The sequence below is a fragment of the Gracilinanus agilis genome, chromosome 4, assembly GCF_016433145.1.
Source record: "Gracilinanus agilis isolate LMUSP501 chromosome 4, AgileGrace, whole genome shotgun sequence".
In the NCBI taxonomy this organism is placed as follows: domain Eukaryota; kingdom Metazoa; phylum Chordata; class Mammalia; order Didelphimorphia; family Didelphidae; genus Gracilinanus; species Gracilinanus agilis.
This window is the reverse complement of record NC_058133.1, coordinates 169,585,820-169,607,389: the sequence shown is the minus strand read 5'-3', so window position 1 is coordinate 169,607,389 and position 21,570 is coordinate 169,585,820. Positions and strand designations below refer to the sequence as shown.

At 35.2% G+C, this 21,570-nt stretch overlaps 1 protein-coding gene and 1 pseudogene across 1 annotated transcript in view; one reads left to right on the top strand and one right to left on the bottom strand.

Annotated features, from left to right (window-relative positions):
- The window catches only part of GATAD2B (GATA zinc finger domain containing 2B), a 94,391-nt gene that overhangs the window by 14,074 nt on the left and 58,747 nt on the right, over positions 1-21,570 (bottom strand). Inside the window, exon 2 of the mRNA XM_044676655.1 lies at positions 101-448. Within this exon, the coding sequence (XP_044532590.1) occupies positions 101-447 (347 nt within the window). The 5' untranslated portion in view covers position 448. The remainder of the gene's footprint in view (positions 1-100; positions 449-21,570) is intronic.
- LOC123246110 lies at positions 10,539-11,559 on the top strand (annotated as a pseudogene).

Genomic DNA, 21,570 nt, shown 5'->3' with positions numbered 1-21,570 from the left:
AGCCTTACACCTTCCTTTCTCTTAAATTCACTTTACATTTTATAAAGCCTTCTTTGATGAGATAAAACTCCTTGCTAGAAAAAATTAGGTTGAGTCCTACCTTCTCCTAGCACTCATGTCCACAGGCTCATCATTGATGTTCTCCTTGCCTGGCCGTCCAGCAGTCCTGTTATCCCCATGCGGCCTCAGGTTCCCATTAAGTTTCTCCTCATAGCCCTTGCCGCCACCACCACCACCACCACCATCCTGTTTGGTAGGTAACTCATGAGGCATCTCAATGCCTGCCAGGTCCTTCCTTTTGAGTAGTGCCAACATTTTTAATCGTTCCATGGCCTCATGTCCTTCCATCTTGAGTCTCTTTGCCAGGACATCATCACGCTCATCTGCCTGGTCCAAGCTTCGCTTTAGCAGATTCAGGCGAAGGGCATCTTCTGTCATTCTGTCCATCCTATGGGAAGAAGGAAAACAAAGGATACAGTTAAAGTAAAAGCTGACAATTGGAACATTCTAGTTAGTTTATTAAGGCAAGAGACTGGTGGCAAGAAGAAAGTTGGGCATAGTCTGAAGTGAACCTTTGGGAGAACCAGTGTTAAAAGATTCTGTTAGGTGGCTGAGTGGACAGAGAGCCAGGCCTGGAGATGGGAGGTCCTGGGTTCAAATGTGGCTTCAGATACTTCCTAGCTGTGCAACCCAGGACAAGTCACTTAACCCCAGTTGTCTAGCCCATACCATTCTTCTGCCTTGGAACAGATAATTAATATTGATTCTAAGATAGAAGGGTGTTAAAAAAAAAAAAGACTCAGAGAAAAGCAATCAGATCCCACGGAACCAAATTTTATATATAGGTCATGGTAAACCTAAAAGGGACAGGAAGCTCTTAAGATTCAAACTCTAAAAGACAAAAACACAATTTTGGTGAGGAAAAACAGGAGAGGGCTAACTAAAGTAACTGATATTGATATTTAATTAATTAATCAATCTACTAACCCAGAAGAAAAACAACTGCTTGATCATGTGCTTTGATGGGTATATGATTGGGGATGTAGACTTTAATCGATCACTGTAATGCAAATATTAATAATATGGAAATAGATCTTGATCAATGACACATGTAAAACCCAGTGGAATTGCTCATTGGCTATAGGAGAGGGGTGGGAGGAGGGAAGGGAAAGAACATGAATTATGTAACCACAGAAAAATATTCTAAATTAAGTAAAAATTTTTAAATAAAAAACACTGATAATGGATTTTAGAGAAGGCAAAGCTGATCAATTTTTGCTTTGCTTCTATCTTCCATGCCAAAGAGAATGATTTTTGAATTAGAAAGCACAGAACAAAAATGCTCGATAGGGAAGTAAAATTTAAGTAGGGAGATGGAGAGGGCATCTTGTTGACTGAGTTCAATAATCAGGCCCAGATGAATTAAATTCCTGGGTGCTGAAAAGACTGTAGATATGACTGGTGAATCATTTCTAGTAATGTCTGAATGATCATGGAGATTGAGAACAGTAAGTCACAGGACTAAGAAAGGGCAAACGTTCCAATTTTCAATAAAGGGAAGAGATTAGAGTCTACTACTAGAGATCAATATGTGTCTGACTTTGCTTACTGGAAAATTTTAGAATTACTAAAAGCATAATTAGTGATCCTTTTGAAATGGAACATACAAGAGCTAATGATTTAATTAAGAACAGGCAACAGGCAATACACACACATTACATACACACATACAAATTAATATTGGTATTTATTACAGAAGGAAAAAACTGGAAATAAAGTGAATGGCTGAATGATTTCTAGCATATGAATATAATGGAATATAAATGCATCAAAAGAAAAAAATATAAAAAAATTGGGAAATTTGAAAAGTCTTTCATGAATTGATATAGACAGACTAGAGCAAGCAGTATGAAGAGAATATACACAACAATAACATATACAAGACTATAAGTTATTAGAACTTTTGATCAATGCAGTAAATAATTTTGATTCCAAATGACAGATGAAACATACATCATCTTTTCAATAGTGTTTGTGTCATGAAATGCGACATGTTGTCAAACATGGCCAACTGTGAGTTTATTTTATTTGATTATACATCTTTATGACAAGAGAAGATTCTATGAGGGGAAGAAATATTGGGAAATAATAACTGTTAAAAAAAAGTAATTTCAAAAAAATCTCAACCCCCTCATTTTAGAATGAATACTATTTATTGGATTTAAGGCAGAAGTAGTACAGGGACTAAGTGACTTGCCCAGAGTTATACAGCTAAGAAGTGTCTGAGGTCAGAAAGCTTGGAGCCAAAAATACCTAGACTTTAATCCTAACACTTAATAGTCTTGTGACCATTGGCAATTCATTTATGCTCAACATGTTAAAAAAAACAAACAAAAAACCCTTCTAAGAATTATCTACTAAATTACAGTCAATGGCAATATGCTTCAGTGGAAGAAGTTTTTATGTTGAAGAGATCAGAGATGTTCTTATACTTTGGTACTGTTTGATAGATTAGGGGAATGTTAAAAGGTATAACTTATCTAGATCTTACCAAAGTATTTGACAAAATTTCTCATGCTATTCTTGCAGAAAAGATATTTAGGGGGCAGCTGGGTAGCTCAGTGGATTGAGAGCCAGGCATAGAGATGGGAGGTCATAGGTTCAAATCTGGCCTCAGACACTTCCCAGCTGTGTGACCCTGGGCAAGTCACTTAAGCTCCATTGCCTAGCCCTTACCTCTCTTCTGCCTTGGAACCAATACAGAGTATTAGCTCCAAGACAGAAGGTAAGGGTTTAAAAAAAAAAGAAAGAAAGAAAAGATAAAGTTGGAGGTCAGATGACAGAAAAATCAAATAGATTCAGAGAGCTTACTGATTAGCCAGTTCAGAAGGGTAGTCATTAACCTATCAGATTGGCCAATATGACAGTAAAGTGATAAATGCTGGAGGGGATGTGGCAAAATTGAGACACTAATGCGTTGCTGGTGGAGTCGTGAACTGATCCAACCATTCTAGAGTACGATTTGCAACTATAACCAAAGGGCTTATAAAACAATACATATACTCTTTGATTCAGTAATACTACTAGGTCTGTGTCCCAAAGAGATAACAAAAAGGGGGGTGAGGGAGGGAAGAGAAGGACCTACTTCTACAAAAATATTTATAGCAACTCTTTTTGTGGTAGCAAAGTATTGGAAATTAAAGGGATGTCCATCATTTGGAGAATGTCTGAACAAATTATGGTATATGATGGTGATGGAATGCTATTGTGTTGTAAGAACTGATGAACAGGATGATTTCAGAAGGAGCTGAAAAGACCTACACAAATGGATACAGAGTGAAATAAATAGAACCAGAAGAATATTGTACACATAGCAACACTGTGGAATGATCAATTGTGAAAGACCTAGCTATTCTCAGAAATACAATGACCCCAGATAATTTTGAAGGATTTAGGACAAAGAATGCTATCTACCTCCAGAGAAAGAACTTTTGGAGTAAGAATGCAAGCAAGTCAAAGCATATGATTTTTTGCTTTAATTTGAGTTTTTATTTTGGAGTTTTGTTTTATGCGAGTATTCTCTTGCAAAAATGAACACTATGGAAATGTTTTACATGATAATACATGAATAACCCAGAACAAACTGCTTGCCAGGAAGGGCGAGGGAGACAATTTGGATCATAGAATTTCAGAAAATTTATGTGGAAAATTGTTATTACATGTAATTGGTAAAAAAAAAAAAAAAACAACACAAAAATAACTACCAAAAAAAAAAAAAAAAAAAAAAAAAAAAGAACAGGCATTAATAATTTGATGTTATGGTAGGTGGTTTCCCACTGAATACTGCAGAGATCCATAACATGTTAATCAACCATAAGTCACAATAGTGTATTGACCAAATTTTCAAAATTCCCAAGAGATTGGATTAAAATAACAACAACAACAACAAAAAACCTGGAGGAGCTTAATAGAAATAAATGTATAAGTAGATTCTTTTCCCTTATCTCTTATCTCTTTAGGATATTGACACATTATCCTAAAGTTTACCCTTTAACCCAGTATTGCTGGGTTAAAGGGTGAACAATTTTATGACCCTTTAGGTGTGGTTCCACATTGCTCCCCAGAATGGTGGTATCTATTCAGTTAATAGGAATAAATGTAAAGTCTTATACTTGGTTCAAGAAATCAACTTCATTGGTATAAGAGGGGGAAGCATACTATTTATTTGAAAAAATATTTTAGGTTTTTAGTGGACTACAAGTTCAATGACTTAAAAAATAGTATAATGTAGAGGAGCAAAAGAAAACTAATGCTATTTCAGCTACATTATGAAAAGTACAGGTGCTAAGACTAGGAAAGTGATGCAGTAGTTGTAATTTGCCTTGGTTAAACTACATCTTAAGTAGACAAAGGGGAAACCTGGTATTTGAAATACCATTATAAAGAAATATTAGACATATTCTGCTGTGTTTAAGAACAATAAATAGAGAAGATGCTATGAGGCAAATTTAGACTTGATATACTTTCTAGAATTCAGAATTCCAATGGGCTGTCTCGGGAGACTGTAGGTTCTCTCAGTGTTGTCAAGAAACTATTCTTCGTATCTGGATGTGACTGGATGGCCTCCCAGGGTCCTTTACAGCTCAAATTCTGTAATCATTCAACAAGCATTTAAGTACTCATATACTATTAAGGGTCCATGCTAGGAACTGAGGACACAAAGATAAAAATGAAGCAGTACCAACTTATAGGAGTATACTTTTCTTAGGAAGAGAGAAAATGTCTACAGAAAAGCAAATATAGTCCTAGATCTGTGATTAGTACAGGATGCCCCTGATGAGGAATTTATTCTACTAGTGTTAAGTTCAGCACCTGTTCCGCTGGCTCAGCAGATAGAGTGCCAGGCCTGGAGTCAGAAGATCTTGGTTGAAATCTGGCCTCAGATACTTCTTAAATGAGTGGCCGTGGGCAAGTCCTTTAACTACCATCACCTAGCCCTCACTGGCCTTCTGCATTGGAACCAATACTTAGTATAAATTTTAAGTAAGAAGGTAAGCGCCCCCCCCCTTTTAAGCTTATTTAATTTAGAATATTTTTCCATAGCTACATGAATCATGTTCTTCCCCCCCCCTCCCAACAAGCAATTCCACTGGGTTTTACATGTGTCATTGATCAAGACCTATTTCCACATTATTAATATTTACAATGGGGTGATCGCTTAGAGTCTACATCCCCAATCTTATCCCCATGGAACCACATGATCAATCATATGTTTTTTCTTCTTTATTTCTGTTCCCACAGTTCTTTCTCTGGATGTGGATAGCACTCTCTCATAAGTTCCTCTGATTGTCCTGGGTCATTGCATTGCTGCTAGTAGAGAAATCTATTATATATGATTATGCCATAGTGTATCCATCTCTGTGTACAATGTTCTCCTGGTTCTGCTCCTTTCACTCTGCATCAATTCCTGGAGATCCTTCCAGTTCACATGGAATTCCTCCAGTTCATTATTCCTTTTAGCACAATAGTATTCCATCACCAACAGGTATCACAATTTGTTCGGCCATTCCCCAATTGAAGAGCATCCTCTCATTTTCCCATTTTTTTGCCACCACAAAGAGCACAGCTATAAATATTTTTGTACAAGTCTTTTTCCTTATTATCTCTTTGGGGTACTAATCCAGTAGTGGTATGGCTGGATCAAAGGGCAGGCAGTCTGCTTGGATCAATTTACAATTCTACCAGCTGTACATTAATGTCCTGATTTTGCCACATCTCTTCCAACATTTATTACTTTCCTCCGCTGTCATATTAGTCAATCTCCTAGGTGTGAGGTGGTATCTCAGAGTTGTTTTGATTTGCATTTCTCTGTTTATAAGAGATTTTAGAACACTTTCATGTGCTTATTGATAGTTTTGATTTCTTTGTCTGAAAATTGCCAATTCATGTCCCATGCCCATCTATCAACTGGGGAATGGCTTGATTTTTTGTACAACTGATTTAGCTCCTTATAAATTTGAGTAATTAGACCTTTGTCAGGTTTTTGTTATAAAGATTTTTTCCTCAATTTGTTGCTTCCCTTCTAACTCTGGTTGGTTTTGTTTGTACAAAACCTTTTTTAACTTAATGTAATCAAAATTGTTTATTTTACATTTTGTAATTATATTCTCTATTTCTTGCTTGGTCTTAAAAATCCTTCCTTTCCCATAGATCTGACAGGTAAACTATACTATGTTCACCTAATTATAGTTTCAGAAGGTAAGGGCTTTAAAAATTTTTTTTAGAGCAGGGATTCTTTTGACATTCTGGTAAAATCTACAGAAATATTTTGAAAAAGAATGAGACAATATACATAAGATTACAAATAAAGATGTAAATTTTTTCCCCATCCAAGTTCAAGAAATCTATTCTTAACCTATAAAACCCCAGTTTCAGTTGCCTAGAGGACCGAATGTTTAAATAATTTGCTCATGGTCACAAAGAAAGTATGTATCAGAGATGAGGCTTTCACCTAGGTGGTCCTACACTAGCTTTTTGTCCAAAACAAAATAAATATAGTGTAATTTGGTGGGAGGAATGCATTTGCAAATGGAAGATCAGGTTGGATTCTCTGCTTTGTGGTGGCTTGAGTAGAGCTTTAAAGGAATTAGAGACTTCTAAGTAGAGATGAGGAAGAAACAAACTGCAAGCATTGGGGACAACATTTACATGGAGAGAGAAAAAAGATGTCTGGTATAAGAAACAGGAAATAGGCCAGTTTGAAGTTATCTCCCTTTTAGTTTGGATTATAGATAGCAGTTGTCATTCAGTAAACAATTTGGGAGTTCTAAGGGACTTCTAAGATTTATTCATTCAACTAACACAAGCAGCTTCTTCTGTTTAGAGGGAGAGTGAACTATGGTGAAAGAAACAAAAATTTACTTCAGACAATGTCTGTACCTTTATAACACACACACACACACACAGACAACTACAAGAGTATATAAGGGCATTTTAGAGGTGCGAGGATGAGCTTTATGGAGAAAATAAAGTTGACTGAATTCAGCAGATAAAAAGGAGGGACACAAAACTAAGGATAGTGAACAGATTCAGAGAAGGAAAAGCAAAGAATATATTTGGGAGACTATAATCAGTCCAACTGACTATTCCCAGAGTCTTATCTACCTCAATCCTACCCCCCACAAATCCCATACTAGATCATAATCACCCCTTTCATTCTGCCCTCTGTAATGACTGTTCTACAACTAATAAACGTCTTAAAATATTAAATCTCTTCCTTTTGTAATCCTTCCATATTCTAGCAACTCAATGAGAACTACCTCCCTCCTGATGACAGCTTCCCAGGATTGACTACACTTTCCATCATATCTTGTTGGTTTCACTGGTCATAGTGAAGTTATGGAATACTTCTTTGCTCCACTGTCACTTCCAGACTTACCCACTACCACTTTAACTAAGCAATCTCTCTTCCTTTTTTTTTTTTTAATTTTTTTAAACCTAATATCTTTTACATATATCCTTCTATATTAATTATATTTGTTACAGGGCTGGGCAATGGGGGTTAAGTGACTTGCCCAGGGTCACACAGCTAGGAAGTGTCTGAGGCCAGATTCGAACTTAGGACCTCCCGTCTCTAGGCCTGGCTCTCAATCCAATGAGCTATCCAGCTGCCCCCAATCTCTCCTCCTTTGAAGGTCACGCTGTCCAAATTTACCAATGAATTCAGATCCTGGTGACTGATAACTACCAATTTCCAGAACATTTTCCTTCATTCTTCAATGAAATCAGTGGGCTTCCAATATACAAATAAATGCTCTCAATCTAACTTCCCACTTCCTCAATCCTCCACTCTAATTCTGTCAAACCTAGAGATGAGATGGTCATATCCCTGACCTTATCACTCATAAATGTATCATTTCTATGTTTATGACCTCAGAAATTCCATTACTTGATCTCATCTTTATTATCCAATCTTTTCACTATGCCTTACAACCCCATATCCTATTCCCCAGCACTATCTTTCAGTTCTTTCCTAGGCCATCATCCCTGCAAAAGCCATACTCTCCTTCCTTTTCCATTGAAATCCCTTGGTAAACCCGGTATATCATTGCCCCTTGCTTTCCTTATACAATCACCAACCACAACTTGCTAAATGCCAATTTTGGTTAACCCTCACCATCTCTCTCCTTGGCTCCTAGTCATGGTGCTGCTGAATGAAACTGGAAGATATCATGAAACCAGGATATAATCATTTATTCAGTCATTCAATAAGCATTTATTAAATTCTGATTATGTGGTATATAAGCTGTCTTCGAAGGAGCCAAAGAAAAGGTTGGGGTAGGGGACAGCTAATGCTCAGTGAATAGAGCCAGGCCTGGAGCTGGAAGGTCCTAGATTCAAATGTGACCTCAGATACTTCCTAGCTGAGTGACCTGGACAAATCACTTAACCCCAACTGCCTAGCCCTAGATGTAATATTTAGTATCAATTCTAAGAAAGTAAGGATTTTTTAAAAAGTACTGGGAAAAAAGAAGAAAATATAAGGTAATTGTCTGGCAGAACTGACCTGAAAACAGAAGAAAAAAATTTGAGAATCACTAAACTACTTTTCCCATGACAACAACAACAACAACAAAAAAAAAAAAAAAAAAAAAAAAAAAAGGAACTGCCCATATTTCTTAGAACCAAAGGGCAAAGGGTATTAGAAAGAACTCACTGTTCGATTCCTGAAAGAAACCCCCAAATGAAAACTCTCATGAATATTATATCAAAAATCTAAGTTTCTAGGCCAAAGAAAAAATACTAGAAGCAAGTCAGAAGAAAAAAATTCAAAGTCTTGAGGAGCACAATTAGAATCACACATGATTTAGTATGAAAAGAGAAGATTGGCATGCAATATTCTAGAAGGCAAAGGATATAGAGTTACAGCCAAGAATAACTCAGCAAAACTGAGTTTAATCCTATAAGAGGGAAATGGATTTTTAATGAAATAATAGAGGACTTTCAAGCATTTGTGAAAAAATAAAACAAAACATTAAAGCTATACAAAAATCTTAAAGTGCAAACAAAGAAGGGAAGGGAAAAAATTTAAAAATCACCATGAAGATCTAAACAAGGATAAACACAGTCTAAAATGGGGATATGATACACATGTCCCATTTGAACCTATCATCACCAGGGATCAAAGAAGGAGTCTAATAAGATAGGAATGGTTCTATATGTCTTGATCTTAAAAGAATGGAAAGGGAAGGGAAGAATATACTTATGGTCCAAGAAAGGAGAGGAAAGTTGGGGGAAATAATCTCATGGAATTAAAATGAGAAAGTGGAAGCATATACAAACAAGGAGGGGTAGGGTAGAGAGAGTGGCTGACATTCAGGACCTCACTTTCATCTAACCCAAGGGTCAGCAACCTTTGAGCCATAAACGCCACATTTTTTAAAATGTAATTTCGTGAGAGCCGTACAGTGCTCACAGTGCCTGAAAAAAAATTGACTTTAATTAAGCTCCTGCAAAAAGAGCCAGATATGGCTCGAGAGCCATACGTTGCCGACCCCTGATCTAACCCATCAAAGGAGGGGAAACACACACACACACACACACACACACACACACACACACACACACACCTTGGATAGAGAAAGGAAAGAAGGGAAAAGAATTAAAGAGAGAAGGTAGATTAAGATAGGGATTAATTCTAAGTAAACCAGAATCTAACTAAAGATCTAGGAAAACATTTCTGGCTTTTTTGCAGTGGCAAAGAATTGGAAAATAAGGATCTACCCATCAATTGGGGAAGGGTTGAACATGTTAAGGTATATAAATACAACAGAATACTATTGTGCTGTCAGAAATGATATGGACTGTTTCAGAAAAACCTAGGAAGATTTATATGGACTGATGCAGAGTGAAGTGAGAAGAATTAGGAGAAAATATGTAAAATAATAATAGCTGTGAAGACAAATAATTTTAAATGACAAGAATTCTGATCAATGTAACAACCATCAATTATTCCAGATGACTAATGATGATAGGAGGAAAAAGAGGCATACACTGAATATGGGGAAGGAGGAGGAAAGCCAGATAAATGTTCAAGGTAGAAATTTGTTTTGCTTCACCATATTTGTTTTTTAAAAAGGATTTTGTTTCTCTTTAAGGGAGGAGGGGGGAGAGACAGCAGAAAGATTTTTGCTGATTGAAACTAAAATAAAATCTGGTATAAAATTTAAAAAACCCTACCTCTCTATAATCTCTTATTCTTTTTTTAAAATAAATTTCATTGATACTTAATTTTACATTGCTTAAAGAAAAAAGGAACAGGAGAAAAATTATCAAAAACCAACATGAAAAGGTCTTGTGTAGATCCAAAAGGTTCTAGTTCCTGGATTTCTACTCTGGCTCAACTGCTAAGAATTAATGAGTCCCATTTTAGTGGATCAGCAGCCTAACCACCTGTGACAAATACCAAGAAGAATAGAAACTCTTCTAGTCGGTGGCAACTCTTGCAACACATGGAACACCAAGTCTTTTCCTTGGAAATGGCTACTGAGAATACCCTGAATGCACTAGAAGAGATGTTAAATAATATATCGGAAAAAATAATTGAGACTGAAATTGTCTTGGAACAGGAGAAAAATAAATATAAAGAGCAAAAGGCAAATATACAGATGATGAAAGAGGCTGTTTTTTCAAACTATAGTAGAATGTATGAGTTTTTGAGGAGAGAAGAAGAGCAGCACCTATCTAGACTGGATAAGAAAGAACAAAAGAACTTGGCAAAATTTAAGGAGAATGAGTGGAAGCTGTCTGAACAAGTTCAAAACCTACAAATGATGGCCATAAAACTAGACATTGATAAAGTTGAGAAGCTAGATTTTAACATGATCTAAGAGTGAAGCTCTATTACTTCAGTATCCCAAACCTAATTTACCCAAATGGACAATGTGCCACATCACTGGCCTGAGGGAAATGATGATGACCTTCCAGAGGGATATAAAGCTGGATCCTGAAACGGCCAATCCCCATCTCATTGTGTCTTCTGAACTGAAGTGCGTAAAGCACTCTTTGGTCCCCCAGGATGTACCTGACAACCCGGAGAGATTTGACTTTTCTGCCACTGTGTTGAGCATTCAAAATTTCACTTCAGGTATACACTACTGGGAAGTGGAGACAGGAGACATGATCGAGTGGGAAGTGGGGATCTGTAAAAGCTCTATTAACAGAAAAGGGTACCCTCCATTGATACCTGGAGAAGTAATTGGTCTGAAGGCCTTCAAAGAAAGAGAGAAATTCTGCCTCTCAGTCACACACATTGAGGATAACTTTCATATAAAGAAATCCATACAAAGGATTGATGTTTTCCTGGATTATGAAAGTGGACATATAGCATTTTACAATGTTACAGATGGATTACTTATCTATAGCATGTCAACTATTGCCTTCAAAGGACCCTTTAGGTCTTTCTTCTCTCCTTGCTTTCAAAATAAAGGTTGCCCCTCCAGATCTCTTGTCATTTGCCCCATGGATAACCAACCATTCCTTGGAAATTCATTTACTTAAACCTTCGAGCCCCAACAAAGAGGTGATGACGACAATGATGACTGACCAAGGGACATTCCTGAATTATCCCATACTCCACAGCAAAGTTTCTAAAATTTTTTTGTGTAAAGGACTCCTTAGTCTAAGCCTTATCGAAGAAATGAAGTATATTAAAATGTATTATTAAAGATAAATTTATAGACACCAGATTACATCAAATTATGGAAAAATTTCATTTTTCTACATATTATATTATTCCTTCATTTGCTCAACAGTTGTAAGACTTCCAGGCCTGGTGAATTTCTTATTTATTTCCTCCCAATTATATGTAAAAATAATTTTCAATATTTTAAGAAATTTTGAGTTTTAAATTCTTTCCTCCTTTCTCCAATCCCTGATAAGATAGTAAGTAATCTAATATATATATTTTACATGTGCAGTCATGTAAAACACTTTTCTATCCTTTTGTGGAGGGAAACTTGAAAAAATTTAAGTGACAAATGTTTACTGTTCTCTAGAAGCAGATAGCATTTTTTTTTTATCACGAATCCTTTGGGACTATTTTGGACCACTGTATTGCTAAGTAATTCACAGTTGTTCCTGATATAGTTTTGTTGTCACTGAACTATGTTCTCCTGGTTCTGCTTACATCATTCTGCATCAAGTTATTTCTTTCCAGACCCTAGTGAATTTAAAAAAGAAAACCAAATAAATCCTCTAGATATCTTTTACTGGAATGTATAATAGTTTGACAAAGATGTCCAATGCTTCATCACCTGTACTTTTTCTGATAATGATTTGGGGATATGCTTTTTTGTTCTTTTAATATAGCTATTGATTGAGAATGTTAATTATATCAACAACACCTACATTTTTCTGACCTTCCCAAGTCAATCAATCATTCCGGGATAAGTGTTTGTTTCCTTCTTCCTAACAATTAAGTTTTTGATAAATGGCAAAGTATGGATTCAGGAAGGAAAAGAAGACAAGAATTTAAAGGCAGAATACACAATCTTTTTGAGTGGTTCAACCAAAGGGTAAATACTAAAGAGTTAAAAGTAAGTCCCAAGCAGTGGTGAAACTTTGGGATAACAGTTACTATGGATTGACTGGATATTTTGCTAAAGATGAAAAACTGGTTTGGAAAGAGTGACCCATGAAACTAAATGAAAGGATTTAAGATTATGAAAAAAAAAAAAAACAATTTCTGAATTTAAAACTAAGGATGTGAAAATGATGGTGAGATACATGACACATCAGTGAGATTAAGTGCTTAAAGTATCATAGCTATGTGTCATTAGAATTGAGGTTGGTTCATATTCCTATAAATTTGAAAAATGTCTGAATATATTTTGATATGATACCTCTTGGAGAAACTGTTGCTAATATTCCTCCCAATTTTCTGCTTTCCTTCTAATCTTGGCTGTGTTAATTTTATTTTATTAATAAACCTTTTAAATAAAAATAAAAAAAAAACACCGACATGCTGAAAAAAATCTGACTATATACAATGTTTCTCAACTCTGCAAAGGAGTAGAAAGTGTTTTCTTTTATTCCTCCTTTGGGGTCAAGTTTGTTCTTTGTTATTTTGTAGTAGTTGTTTTTTAACATTTACATTCTTGTATTAATTATGTGTGGATTTGGGGGCTTTATTTACATCAGTTCATGTAAACCTTTACATGCTTCTTTATTTCTACCATATTTATCACTTTTTGCAATATAGTACTATTCCTTTAAAATTATAATCATATACCACATTTTATTTAGCCATTCTCCAATCAATGGCTATAAATCCATCATTTTAAGTTCTCTGATATCACAAAAAGTACTGCTTTAAATATATTGGTATATGGGGTCTTGTCTTTCATTAATGATCTCTTTGGGTCATACTGTGATACTGAGGCAAAGGGTATTAGATATTTTAGTCACTTTATTTACAGAATTACAATTGTTTTCCAGAATGGTTTTTATGAATTCCTAGTTCCACTAACAATGTACTCCTGTACCTATATTTCTACAGCCTCTTTCACATCAAGTTTTGTCATCTTTGTTATTTTGCTGAGTGTGAGATGAAACTTCAGGGTTGTTTTGATATATAGTTTTCTCAGGAAGTTATGTGGTATAGCAGTTAAAATGTTAGTCCTGGAATCCAGAAGATCTGAATTCAAATCTGGCCTTAGACCTATACTAGCTATGTGACCCTGGGCTAAGTAACTAAACTACTCTTTGCCTTACTTCTTTCACAAGGGATAATAATGGCACCTACCTCCCAGAGTTGTGAAGGAAAAAAATGAGATAATACATGTAAAGTGCTTTGTAAATCTTCAGGTAAATGCTATATAAAATGCTAGCTATTATTACTGTTTTAGAGCATTCTTTCATGGTTATTAATGGTCTGTTATTCTCTTCTTGAGAAGTTTTGTTCCTATTCTTTGACTACTTAACTATTCCAGGATGGTTTTAGATATATATTTCTGAGAGTTGCATGTATACCTTAGATACCAATCCTTTATTAGTGGAACTGGAAAAAAAGAACTTTTCCCACTTGACTGCTTCCCTTCTTATCCTAGATGCATTCATTTTATTTGTGCAGAAGCATTCAACTTCATGTAATCAAAATGATCTATTTTATTTTTTGCAGTTGCTGCTCTCCCTTGTCTAGTTAAGAATACATTTCCTAGAAACAAAGTAGATATCTATCAAATGGAGACTAGTTAAACAAGTTGTGGTACATAAATATGGAGAATCTTGGGAAAGATTTACATACTCTAAGAAAAAAGCAAGCAGAACCATGATAACACTATAGGCAATGACAAAAACTATGTAAATGCAAAGAACAAAACTACCACAAAACAAAGAAAAGTAAAGTTGTGTGGCTCCAAAAAGGAGAAGAAAAGACATTTCTACTTCTCTAGCAGAATTGGGACGTCCATGGGTGTTGGTGTTGTAAAACATAAAAAGTGAGGGTTTTTCTATGAATTGATCCATTTTTTACTTTTTTCATCCCTCTTTTAAAAATTTAAATTAAGTTTTATTTTCAGCTTCAAATACTGTCTCTTCCTCCACTCACTGAGAAAACCAAAATCCATTTTAAATATATATAGTCATGCAAACAAATACCCTCAGTAGCCATGTTGTAAGGGAGGAGAAGAGATGATTCCATTAGCCATCAGTTTTCTTTCTGTGGGAGGATAGTATGATCTGGCATAAGTCCTCTGGAAGCAAAGTTAGTTATTGTGTTGATCAGAATTCCTAAGCCTTTCAAAGTAGTCTATCTTTTATAATATTGTAATTGTATAAATTGTTTCCCTAGTTCTGCTCACTTCATTTTGTATCAGTTGATACAAGTTTTTCCACATTTTCTTTCATAATTTCTTATTCCACAAAAGTGTACTATTCTATCCGTATGCCTTAACTTGTTTGGCCATTTCCCAAATTGATAGGCACCTCCTCAGTTTCCAATTCTTTCCTATAATAAAGAGGTGCAATATTTTTGCATATAAGCACTCTTCCCTTTGAGGTCTTTGGAGTAGAAATCAACTGATGGTATCCCTGGTTCAAAGGTTAATAAATTTTTTTTGTCATTGTTGGGACTAGTTTATAGCTTCACCAACAGAATATTAGTATACCTGTTCTCCCATAACTTCTCTAGCATTCTATAATTTTCCTTTGTCATCCAATCTGATAAGATGGCACCTGAGAGTTGTTATAATTTGCATCTTAAAAAAGCATTTTATATAGCTATTGATAGCTTATCCTTTGATCATTTCAATTAGGGAATGGCCTTTTTTCCCCTGTATATTTGACTAAGTTCCCTATGTACCTAAGAAATCGGCCTGTATCAAAGAAATGTGCTACAAGAATTCCCCACCCAGACATTAATGCATTGCTGGTGGAGTTATGAATTGATCTAACCATTCTGGATGACAAATTGGAACTATGCCCAAAGAGCTTTAAAAGACTGTCTGCTCTTTGATACAGCCATACCACTGCTGGGTTTATATAGGGAAAAATATGTGTACAAAAATATTTATAGCTGCACTCTTTGTGTTAGCAAAACATTGGGAAATGAGGGGATGCCCTTCAATTGGGGAATGGATGGATGAACAAATTGTGTTATCTGTTGGTGATGGAATACTATCCAGGAATTGATGCAGAGTGAAAGGAGCAAAACCAGGAGAACATTGTACACAGACACTGATACATTGTGGCACAATTGAACATAATGGACTTCTCTACTAGCAGCAATGCAAGGATCCAGAGCAAGGCTGAGGGACTTATGAGAAAGAAAATTAGTCACATTCAGAGGAAGACCTGTGGGAGGAGAAACACAGAGGAAAAACAACTGCTTGAACACATGGGCTGATCCATGATATTATTGGGGAATGAAAACACTAAACGATAACTCTAGTCTAACTATCAATAATATGGAATTAGGTCTTAATCAATGATACATGTAAAACCCAGTGGAATTGTGCGTCGGCTAAGGGGGGATAGGGAGGTTTGGGGAGAGGGAAAGAACATGAAACATATAACTATGGGAAAATACTCAAAATAAAAAATAAAATATATAACCCAAAAAACAAACAAATAAAGATTTCCCCATCCCACAGTTTCCTGCTTCTATTATAATTTTGGCCATATAAATTTTGTTTGTGCAATTAAGAAAAAAATGTTTTAATGTAACCAAAAACTATCAGCTTTACCTAAGTGAACCTATTTAGTTTGGTCATGAATTCTTCCTTGCTCAATCCATAGGTCTGATAGATAGTTATTCCCACACTTCTCTAATGTGCTTGTAACATTACCCTTTACAACTAAATAAAGAAATCATTTTGAAGTCATACTGCTGCAATGTGTGAGATGTTGGTCCATGCCTAGTTTCTGACAGACTATTTCCAGTTTTTTCAGGTTTTTGGTTAAATAGTATGTTCTTTGTCCCAACAGCCGAGATCTTTGGGTAACTGAACACTAAGCTTCTGTGCTCATTTGCTTCTGTATATTGTATACTTAATCTTTTCCACTAATCAACCTATTTCTTTTAGTACCAAATTGTTCTGATGACAACAGCTTTCTAATAGAGTTCAAGATCTGGTGCTGCTAGGCCTCCTTCCTTCTCATTTTTTAATTTATTCTCTTGATATTGACTTTTTGTTCTCTAGATGATCTTTTTAAAGATCTTTATTATAAAGTAATTCTTGGTAGTTTGGTATGGCATGAAATATGTAAATTAATTTAGGTAGGATCACTTTTATTATATTGGCTCAGCCTATCTGTGAGTAATTAATAGTTCTTTAATTATTTAGATCTATCTTTTCTTGTGTGAAGAATATTTTATAATTGTGTTCATATTGTTCTGTACGTCTCTTGGCAAGAAGACTCCCAAATATCTTACACTGTTTGTAGTTGTTTTAAATTGGAATTTATTCATAAAATACAGAAACACTTATGATTCATGTGCCACTTATGATTTATTTTAAATCCTTCAACTCTGCTCAAGTTGTTAATTGTTTTGATTAGTTTTTTAGTTGCCACTTGAGGGTTCCATAAGTAAACCATCTTATCACCTGCAAAAAATGATAGTTTTGTTTCCTCTTTCCCTATCTTTATACCTACAATTTCTTTTTCTTGTGTTTAGCTAAGATTTCTAGTATAATATGGAATAGTAATGATAATAATGGACATCTTTGCTTCATCCCTGATTTTAATGGAAAAGCTTGGGAGCTTATCCCCATTACAGACAATGTTCTCGGTTTTAGGTAGATACTACTTATTTTAAGAAAAGTTACATTTCTTCTTATATTTTCTAGTGCTTTCAATAGGAATGGATATTGTACTTTTGGCAAGTTTGTTCTAGATCTACTGAAATAATCATAAAGATTTTTGTTCTTAACATGGTTATAGTTTTCCACATACTGAACCAGTTGTTCATTTTCTGGTATAAATATCCAGGTCATAGTACCATAGCACCTCATTTTACATGATCAATATGTTCCAAGGCCCAGATAGGAAGTGTCTGAGGCCAAATTTGAACCCAATCCACTAAGCCACCTAGTTGCCTCTACTTTATTACTTTTCTTAAAGCTTATCAGAACTACCAGTATCACTAATCTTGTGCTCTGGGGGCCATCATTAGTAATTAACTAGAGTTAATAAAACAAAAATCTGTAAGGCCGTGTGGACATGATTTGTAACAAGTGCGAACTAAAAAAAGCCTGATGCTGGGGCTAATGTTTGGCAAAAAAAAAAAAAAAAAAAAAAACCACACACACAATGTAATGATTTGCACTAATGTGTCTCAAAGCACAAATGAGTGTGATTGGCTGAACTGCTCTGAGACTTTATGCAGCTTGGGAAAAAGAAGATTTAATTTTAAAAAATTATCTAATGCATTTTTCTGCCTTTTTTTCAACTAACAATAGGATATACCTAATTCACATGTGCTGAGTTCACATAAAACAAGATCCGATTGTATATGGTTTGGGGGATATATTGCTATAGTCTCTCTGCTGATTCTTAAATTTTTTGCATCAATATTCATTAGGGCTGTGTTAAAATTAATGATTTGGCTAAATATATGAAAATTATAAATTTTTTATTTATGAAAGAGGTGGAAAGAGTAAAAGTAGTCAAATATAAAAGGGTAGAGAAAACATTAACCTATCTAACTAAATAATGTTCCAGTGCTTGGTTCAGCCAGGACTTGTTAACCTTCAATCAGAATTAAACTATCTCCAGAAGGCAGGAAGGGAAAACCAGCTATCCACTCACCCAAGTTCCCTCCAAGAGGCAGGTCAAGACAACGAGGAGCTGAAGGTGACTACCGAGGCCAACTTTCTTCTTTGAGCCCACCTTCTTTCTTGGAGTGCCTCTCTTCTTGGAGTTCACTCTCCACTAGACTCAACTTCCCAGACTGTGTTCAGGACTTGCTTTTATGATGACTTCTTGTCTCCTCCCCTATTCACAGGGGCCAATCACAGTTTCCAAACAGTCTAACACTGCCCAGGGGGCAGTGTTTGTGGGAACTAGTTTGCACCTTCCAGGGGTGAGTACACACTTTCTGAGGGTGTGAACAAGTTTCTGACTGTTTGAGTTAGAAAAAAAAGGTGGAACTCTCCAAATATCTTGCTGGCTTCTCATCTAGCACTAAGAAGGATGTGAATTCACTAAGTGGTTTGTGAGCTCTTCCACCTAGCTTGTGTTGATTCAAAGTTATTGTTAACCAAGCAAAGTGTTAACTCCAACTAGGTAAAGAGAACAAAGGATTCCTTTTTACAGGGTAATTGGTCTATCATTTTCTTACTCCATCTTAACTCTACCTGGTTTAAGTATCAATACAATATTTGTGCTATAGAGGGAATTCAGTAGGATCTTTCCTGTATATGTTTTTCAAATGCTTTATAATATAGTACTAGAATTTGTTTTTTTTAAAAATATTTGGTAGAATTCACCTGTAAATCCATCTAATCATCTTTCCTCCTTTGAGAATTAATTTAAGGCTTATTATATTTCTTTTTCTACAGTATAGTTATTAAAGTATTCTATTTCCTTATCTTAATTTATTATGTATAATTATTTATATATACATAATTATAATTAAATAATAAAGTACTTAATTTAATTTACCTTAATCTAGGGTAACTTACATTTTTTGTAAATATTTATCCATTTCAGTTAGGTGAAATAGTTCCTAATAATTACTTTCATTGCTTGTGAATTTACCATTTTCATTTCTGATACTAGCAATTTGGCGTTCTTCTTGCTTTTTCTTAGTCAAATTTGCCAAAGGCGTATCTATTTTATTGGGTTTTGCACAACAAAAACTATTTTCTAGTTTTTTATTAATTCAACAGGATTTTTTATCTTCAATTTTGTTCATCTCTCCTTTGACTTTCAGGATTTCTATTTTGGTGCTTAATTGGAGACTTTAAGTATGTTAGTTTTCTACTTGCATACTCAATTCATTGATCTGCTCTTTTTCTCTTTTAAGAGTTTAGAAATATAAATATTCCGGTAAGTACTGTTTTGTCTGTATCATTGTTATTTGCCCATAGACCCATCCATTCTTATAGATTAAGTTATTTAGTTTCAAAATAATCTTAAATCTACATTTCAAAAACCCTTTTTTAAATGTAATTTTATGGTAGGTAAAAAATATTTAATATTTCTGCAGGTTTGTGAGATTTGTATACCAGTGTGTGGATATGTTTTGTTTACCTATGCTTATATGTTACAAAGGAGGTTTTTGTTCTGTTTTGATGAGGTACTAGTGACAGTAATGCCCAAAAAAAAAGAAAAGGGAAAAAAATGTACAGCATAAAGGGAAGCTCAAAGAAGGACAAAGAAATGCAGGGCAGCTTTGAAACGTATATGCTAATTTTATTATATAATTAAAACAAGATATGTGTAAGAGATTCAGTCTTTCATTTTTATTATCATTTTCCATCCTCTGTATATAAAAATTTTCCTGGTTGTCAAATTCGAACAACAAAAAATTAAAATAAAATAAAAATCCAAAATGTAGTTGGTACTCAAATGAGATAGCATTCTGGGAAATAAAGTGGATAATTCTGATTACATCAAATTTTTAAAGTGTTCACACAAACAAAACCAATGGATTAGAAGGACAGTGGGAAACTGGAAAGCAATTTTTACAGCAATTGTCTCTGATATAGGTCTCATTTCTCACATATTCAATGAATTGAGTCAAATTTATAAGAATACAAATGATTCCCGAATTGATAAATAAATGATCAAGGGATATGAATAGGTGATTTTCAGAAGAAATCAGAGCTATCTATAATCCAATGGAAAACATTCCACATTACTATTTAGAGACTGCAAATTAAAACAACTCTGAGATACTACCTCACACCTATTAGATTGGCTGTGACAGAAAAGGAAAATGATAAATGCTAGAGGGAATATGGAAAAATAGGGATACTCATGCACTGTTGGTGGAGTTGTGAACTGATCCCAACATTCTACAGAATGATATGAAACTATGCTTAAAGGGCTATAAAACTGAGCATCCCCTTTGACCCAGCATAACACTACTAGGTCTGTATCCCAAAAGAGATCAAAGAAAAAGAAAAGGTTCTATATATACAAAAAATTTTATAGCAGCTCTTTTTGTGGTGGCAAAGAACTATGGAAGCTGAGGGAATGCCAATCAATTGGGGAATGGTTGAACAAGTTGTGATATGATTATGATGGAAAAACTACTATATAAGAAATGCAAGGTGCTTTCAGAAACATCTGTAAAGACTTCCATGAGCTGCTACAAATCAAAGTGTTAACCAGAAAAATAATGCATACACAGCAGTGATAGTGAACCTATGGCACATAGAGCTCTCTGTGGGCATGCAGTCCACCCCCTCAGACTCAGGCAGAGCTGTTGCCCTCTCCCTCTCCAGTGTGCCTGATGACAATTTTTCACTTCACTGCCCCTCTGCCCAACAGCACAATGGGAGTGCACAATGGAGGGGGAGTAGAGCGCTTGGATCATTCACCTCCCCATCTCTACACTCAACTGAGGACATTCCTCCCTTTATCCACTCCTCCACCCAGCAGCCCAATGAAAGAGTGTGTGTGTGTGTGTGTGTGTGTGTGTGTGTGTGTGTGTGTGTGTAGAATGGACCATAATAGGCCATACCCAGCAAGTAGGGGACATAGCACTCAGTCTAGGGGAGGAGGCAGGGCCCAGCATTCCATCTCTAAAAGGTTTGCCATCACTGGCATACAGTAACAACAATATTGTTCAATGATGAACTGTAAATGACTTAGCTATTCTCAACAATAACAATGATCCACGACCATTCTAAAGGACTTAAGAAAAATGCTATCTACCTCCAGAGAAAGAGATAATGGACTCCAAATGCAGATAGAAGCAATTTGATAAAGATTATACATGTACAGTCATGCAGAAAATTTCCATATTAGCCATGATGCAAGAGAAAATGCAGAGCCCCCCCAAAGAATAATGTTTAAAAAGTATACTTCAACTGTCATTCAAAAGTCAATAAACATTAA